General features: G+C 42.2%; 1 protein-coding gene across 4 annotated transcripts in view; it reads right to left on the bottom strand.

Moving 5' to 3' along the window:
• The window catches only part of dock11 (dedicator of cytokinesis 11), a 56,360-nt gene that overhangs the window by 30,246 nt on the left and 18,902 nt on the right, over nucleotides 1-7,212 (bottom strand). For all 4 annotated transcript variants that reach the window (XM_020616287.1, XM_020616288.1, XM_020616291.1 and 1 more), the window contains exons 13-19: nucleotides 6,974-7,096; nucleotides 6,778-6,860; nucleotides 6,155-6,277; nucleotides 5,806-5,882; nucleotides 4,883-5,067; nucleotides 4,625-4,690; nucleotides 2,146-2,238 (exon numbers count right to left, since the gene is read on the bottom strand). In XM_020616287.1, the coding sequence (XP_020471943.1) occupies nucleotides 2,146-2,238; nucleotides 4,625-4,690; nucleotides 4,883-5,067; nucleotides 5,806-5,882; nucleotides 6,155-6,277; nucleotides 6,778-6,860; nucleotides 6,974-7,096 (750 nt within the window). The remainder of the gene's footprint in view (nucleotides 1-2,145; nucleotides 2,239-4,624; nucleotides 4,691-4,882; nucleotides 5,068-5,805; nucleotides 5,883-6,154; nucleotides 6,278-6,777; nucleotides 6,861-6,973; nucleotides 7,097-7,212) is intronic.

Here is a 7,212-nt window from a genome sequence, read left to right as displayed (position 1 = left end):
CCAAAGCCCCCCCCCCCCCGGATTTAGATCAGGATACCATCTGGTCACATGACCACTCCTCTGACCTCGTGCCTCCCTGCACTCCCATATATGTCCATGTATAGTGGATGAACAAGGTTTAGGTTGACCTCTTCCTTGTGTTTGTTGTGAACCTGGAGCCATAGATAAACAGTAGACTGATGAATGTCTACAGCCGCATGTCAAACTACCAACCAGCAACATTGAACATGAAGGTACCTGTTGTTATTCATGAAAGTGCAGCAATGGGTATATGGTTCACACACTCACACACCGGTGTCCTCACCGGGAGCAACTGGGGGTTCAGTGACTTCCACATTCATACTGGACAATCGATCTTCTGGTTAGGAGATGACTGCTCTACTGCCTAAGCCACAGCCGCCCCCTTGATAGCTACCTCCTGCCCTGCAGCAGAGGTGAGCATATATTTGGACAGCTGTGTCCTTGGTGCTTTAGCAGGCAGAAAAGCACATCATCAGGATGCACACCTTCCCCCACCTCCTTGTTCTTCTTGTAGTCTTTGTGGGTTAGTCACCATCACAGGTCAGATTTCAGCCACAAATGACAAGCACAGTCTTGGTAGTGCATGGTGGATTACATAAATCCTGTCACTGGCAACGCAGCTCATCCCTAGACTTTTAGAGGAAGACGAGGAGGGTGCAGTTTCCTCAAGGGGATCCCTGTGCAGAAAGGATGACGCACGCTGTCGGGAATTTTCACAATAGACCCAGTCAGTATCACTTCATAGTCAAAGCAGTGTCCCTGGTTCAACAGATATACCTATGTCTGCATTTCTAGTCTTTTTTTACAGAATTAATAAAATGGAAAAATGCATTCTGTGGATGTACTGAAGCAGAAGCATTATGTTTGATTACTGCAGTTACTCTGAGGGACTCTCGTCATGTAGAAAGCATGCAAGAACATGCTAGTCACTGCCTCAGGTGCCAACACCTTGCATTTGGTGTTGTGTCTGAAAAGAGCTGGGGTTGGTGTGTAAAGTTGCTTACCAAGCTGAGCATTTTGTACTGAAGGGTTTAGGAGGAGAACGTGCATTTATAGCTCGTACTGTATAGAAAGTGAAGGTTGCTGGTTTTATTCTTTTAATGAAGAAAAAAGTTGGATAAAAATGGTGTAAGAATGATGCTGTACATGCCTCCTCCCCCAACTACTTGTCAGACTGCCCTTTAGCAAGGCCCTAAATCTCCCAGCACCACGCTGAGGCTGTACTACACAATTCTGTTAGGACTGTACACAACTGTGTACACACAACTTCTTACCATTGCTAACTCTGAGAGACGAGACAGTCCAAGTAACTACAAAACAGTGCTGATTTATTCAAAGGATCACAGGTAAAATTAACATTACACGCTCAGGTATCTTACACCTCCAAACTGCTCGCAGGCAGATGTAAGATGAAACACAGATGTTAACACTGTTATAATCTTTTAGTATATTACTCGTGTGGTGTAGAAGAGAATTATTTACTGCTTGCAAACCAATGATGGTAAGATGATGTCATGGGGTAGGACTGGATAAGTCTGACTTCTTCCTACTCCATTCAAGCATGTACTAGGTATAAGCAAATTGATATTGGATTATGTGTAAAATTATGTGTGTTGTCATATCAACTGTTTTTACATGCTTGAAAGAATAAATCAAAATCAAAATAAAATCAAGACTGAAAAATGGAAACAAATATTTGGAGGTAAATCCCAGTGAGTGTGTGTGCACATGAATGGGTGGGTGTATTTGGGGACTCTTAAGATCCTAAGCCATTTGATATCAGGGCCATATGATCTCCCTCTGTTCTACCTCTCCTACAGTATCCTGGCTCTACCTCTTTTGATGAGCTCCTGTGTGTGAGTCTGTGATCACACAAACAGAATTATGGGATTATCTCAGTGCTGGCTGAGGAACACAGCTAGTGCTTCTGAAAACAAAGAAACTAAGGTTCTGGGGCAGTTCTCAACAGTTTTCTTATTGATATTTACCGTCAATAACCTGATGAATACATCTTACTGCAGGTTTTATTCATAAAAACAGAATAAGTCACTTGTTGCCTGTACAATTGCAGATGAACTGATACTGCATTGGAATGGGGTCAAGATTACAAGGAAGCCACCTCACCTCATCGTAAAACTCAGGACTCTGGTTATGGTGCAGGACAGCTGCGTAGGTGCTGCTGGTGAACAGTGAGTCTCCCGGCTTGCTGTAGATGCACTGAAAGGCAAGCAAGCACATTAGTCACCCTGGGGTAAACACCAGTTCCCTTTATTTAATCGTTACTCGCTCCTCGATCCTCATTTGACCCGGAAGTCGTTCCGGTCAAGTGAGAATCAAAGACGTCCCAGAGCTGTTAATCCTGCTCTGAGAGCCATGGACTGAGGAGGCTGCCTGGAGGAACCATGAGCAAGTATACATGAGGGCATCCTTTGCTAAACTCTTGTGGAAATCAGCTGGTGATTGAATGTTTCAGATGAATGATCAAAGGAAAGGATGCTTCCCGTTTTTAAAAACTTATTCCCTTAATTACTCTTCCCTCGCATCTTTGTGAGGGGAACATGGATGCACTTAAGGGAGCTGAGATTTACCCCAGCTCTGGCACATTGATCTTGGGGATCTGTGGTTATGGATAATATTTGGAGAAAAGGCTGGGGTGAGTGTGCAAGCCCATCATCACATAGAAGGGGAACCTGAAATTACCAAAAGCATGGGCTCTGACTAGACAAGAGGGGCCTTATCATGAAAAAGTAAATGGATTTTGAGGCCTTGTACAGCACTGCTTAATTTAACTGAGCAGCAGTGCCCTTTGTCCTCTGCTGGATGTTGATGATAGAAAACAGAACAGTTACAGCACATGTGGTGGTGACATAAATATTCAGTTGCTGTTTCCAAACAGCACACAAAGCCAGTAGTAGATGTAAATGTAGGGCTCTTTAATGAGTGCACTCTGAAATGGTGCAAAGCTCTGTGGGAAACTAAAACTGTGTAGCAAGGTCAGGTTTGACTAGGTCAGCAAAGAGTTATTGCTGCAGATCACAAGATACAGTAGGACTACAAGTGGTGCATGTTGAGCATACCACCATGGGAAAACAACACATTCAGGGTCCCTCGCTGATGCATTAAGTAAAATGTTGACGCCTCCTTGACACAGGATGAGGGTCGAGGCATAGCTGGAGGAGCTGCCTGGAATCTTATCTCCTGTTCATACATGCACTGTACCACACAGGACTGAAACACTTTCTACTCCTTACACTAGTAGAGCTGGTAGTCGCTTTAGGAATTAAAAGTAAAATTTCAGGTAAGCCCAAAGCTTACTTATTTATTGGAAAGATAACAGTTTGGACACAGAAGAAATCAATTCACAGCCTCTGAAGAATCCCGTCCTCTTCAACACTCATGTCCCTGTTTCCCAAAGCTTCAGGAGAATTTCCCTTCAGTCAGATGGGTGTGAACCTCCCGGAGCTTCCACTGACTGATTAAATCTCCTGAGAGGTGTGCTACTGGCTCCTGCTCATTATTTGTGAACATCTTTCTCCTTCACTGTACCTTAATTGTAGCTTGAGAGCGGCTTGTGGGCATGTACACTCTGAGATATAATATGCATGACTGTCTGAATCAAGAGCATCAAGTCCAATGTTTTGGCTGTTGAAGTGAATGACTGATTTACTCTCACCCTCTGGAAAAGTGTGTGTACAGCACTTTGATGACTGTTTCCACCCACAAATATTTGACATGTGTAGCCAGAGAAAAATAGAGAGAGCAGAGAGAAGGAGTGACCATTCATTATCTTCTCTTGCCTGCTATAATAACCAGCTTCTGTAAGCCTTTCCTTTCTCTTTTTCTGGCCCCTCAGCTGCAGTCTGACTTCCAGTTTGTGAAAAGTAATAAAAAAAGAAAGTTCATGTTCGAGGCCTCTGCTTTTGATCAAATCTCACAAGACATTCCCCAAGTGTTTCTTTGTTCAGTCTGAACTCATGTTGACTACAGCATCTGACTTTTTCCATTCTGTCTGAATGTTCTGCTATGTGACTGTGTACTTTACATTGTAATTTACCATGTTGGTAGGTATAAAAAACAAAATATTCTCTTTATTAGTTTTTCTGACACTGGACAGACGTCTGTATTGATGATAGAGTATTAGGATCACTCTTAAGAAAACAAGTCTGAGATTTCAAGAAGACTATTAAACTATTTAACTATTAAAAGAATGAATTTAGTAACTTGAGAGTCATGTCTAAAATCATCAAGCAAGTCACAATGCTATAATCCACATATATAGAGTAAATGGTTAAATACAACTACAGCATCATAACATTTTTTATATCATTTGGTCTGCTGGTAAAACCTAAAACCTTAGGTCATCTCCATCAGTTCACGAGGACAGACTGCTCACAGTCTTGTAGCATTCTAACTTTCTTCTTGAAACATTTTTATTTCTTGTAAATATTCTATTTTATTTTCATAATTTGTCAAACCACAAAATATTTTAAACTTTTTTAAAAGCTCTGATTTGTTCTTACTCATAAAACCTTTCCAATAAGTCACTATCTAGTGTCTATCACTAGCACACAGTAGTTCCCGTACTACAATACATGTAGCTCACCTTTAGAGGAGTAGCACCTTCTTCATCTGAATCTCTGAACTGGATGCAAACTGCAATGTTTCTTGCCTGGCGTATAGAAAACATCACATCAGTCAATGCAGCCAGCAAAGCAAATAATCAGTGAGTGTAACCCCCTAGGTCCAGTCAATGATATCTGGCTCATTCTCTTTAGGCAGCAATAACACAGCTGAAACGTTTTAATTATTCATTCTCAGCATCACCACTCTTGTCCTTTTTCCCCCAGCTTCATTCCCACACCTTGGTGAAGGTCTTCTGGTTGTCGTACTTGAGCTGCAGGGGGTAGACGTAGAGCTGGTTCTTGTATGTGGTGAAGGGGTAGTTGTACTTGGCCTCCTCTGGGAGGAACTCCTCAATCTCCACTGACACCCGCTCACAACCATCCTCAAATGGCTTGACTGGAATGTAGGAGGAAGTCACTGTATCTGGAGGACAGGGCGCACGAGTTAGGGAAGCAAACCTCCGCTTATGTGTTCCTGTTTCTTATGAGTCGGCTCAGGGCCGTTCAGTTTGGATCTGAGCTACGGTAAGTACAAAGCAAACATCCAAACTGTTTGTCAGCTCAAACTCACACTGATTCAAAAACAGCCGAGACCTTGCAAATCAAGTGTTTAGTGCAGCACATTGTAGTAACAGTTAGAATCCTTGCTAGAAAGTAGGTATGAGTACCTTGTCCAAGATGCTGTCATTTATCCTGAGTTATACCACTGATAAGTCTACCACAGCATACTCTTTCCTTCATGTGAGTACACTCAATCAGCCAAATGCTTCCTCCCCTCCTTCGCCTCATCTTCCTTTCCTTTGTGACCCAAAAGGCTGACTTTCACTTACTGCCTGCCTTTAGCTGTTATCTAATCCCTTCCAAATGATGTGTTTTGCTACCACCATCTTCCTGTCTCTTCTTTTTTTTCCAGGTACAGGACTTTTCTATTTTATTGTTTGCATTTTACACCCTACCAAGGATATTTTATGTAAGATTTAATAGTCATTTAATCTAAATCTAATTGCAATTCTCACTGAAAAGTAAAGATGCTTGAGCCCTTTTTCACTTCTCTGTTGTAAAGTAGTTAGTATGTTTGCAAGGTGGGCACGTCCCTTCAAAGTGTAACCACTGTTACAGACAGATGTTAGCCTAAGGGGAGTGTACTGAAGTGACAACATACTTGAGAAGTCAGGTGGTACACATTCAATAGTGACATTCAGCTGCCCAGGGATGACCTGAAGCTTGCTCTTCTCCGGTCTGTCAAAGATAAACAGGTTCAAAATAAGAGATGCTGCAGCTAAGTCTGAATGAAGGACCTCTTTACAGTTAAAAAGTGCTCTGTATTTATTTGACAACCCCCATTATGTGAATGTTGAGTTAGCACCAAAGCTATATTGAGCAGAGCCATCTCCTGTGCATTACCATGCAAAATACAAACTTAAAAAGATATAAATGTGCAAGCGCATGAGTGTTATGTGTAACAGTAACTAAGCACTGGCTAAAACAGTAATGGAGTGGTGATGACTCACTTCCTGATGTCGGCCAGCAGCTTGATGAGGTCATCAGTGGTGATCTTGCTGCTGTCCTGGCGGTACAGAGGAGAAAACTTGCCATCCATGTCCAGGCTGCCCTGAGCATCTTTGAACACCTGCCTGAAAACACATGACACACCATCTCAACCAGGGTTAAACAAACACATTGAGCTAACGTTGGACTATTACTAAAAATCTAAGGCTAATGTAGCGCAATCCCATTTGTTTTCAACTGGGTGATTTTCAGGAAGTTAGCCTGCCTAAATATTTATTGTATAATATTTACTGACATATGTATTGGGTCAGTACCACATTGGCTGACAGTGGGAAGCCATTTTTTTTTTCAACAATAGATTAATTATCATCAATACCAGGCTACTGAGCTGGGTTTCACTGAAGATTTTTCCTTGCTACAAAATCTCATCAGGTTAACCTTATTTTCCATACCTACTGGTGAAGCATATAGAGGATGGATGACATTTATACATTATAAATGAATAGGCTTTAAAATCCAATGCAGTGTCTTATTATGCCGATATCTTTTAATGCACCTGTATATGGCCATTCCAAAGATGAATCACATGAACATATTTCTTTATCATGGATTATTCCTGACTCACTTGGCAGCCCAGGCAAATGGCATCCTGTACTGTCCCAAGCGCTGGCATGTCTGCTTGGCAGTTTTGAGCACCTTCTGAGCAGTCTGTGGAGACATGCAAGAAACCACTAAATCAGTGGGCGAGGGAGAGAAAACACAAAGGCAGAGCTGGACAGATTCCTGCCGCTTTCGTCATGTGCATGCAAAAAGTAGTGGACCTTGTTGATGTCTGATGTCTTGATATATGGCTCGGCGCAGTGGGTGATGCCATTCTGTAACACTTTCTCCACACGGGCCACCAGGAAGATATCTGCATGAGGGTTGGTTACTGAAAAAATAGCCTGGGGGAGAATGGGAGAAACCGAGTAAAGAGGCTAATTAGAGTATGATCTTCATGACAGTATTCAACAAGATGCGTGGTTGTAATTTGATTTGTCAGGCTCCAAGTGTCTTTCCC

This window comes from Monopterus albus, unplaced genomic scaffold (genome assembly GCF_001952655.1).
Source record: "Monopterus albus unplaced genomic scaffold, M_albus_1.0 scaffold173.1, whole genome shotgun sequence".
NCBI classification, from domain to species: domain Eukaryota; kingdom Metazoa; phylum Chordata; class Actinopteri; order Synbranchiformes; family Synbranchidae; genus Monopterus; species Monopterus albus.
The sequence above is the reverse complement of the archived record's forward strand: the minus strand, read 5'-3'. Positions and strand labels throughout refer to the sequence as shown.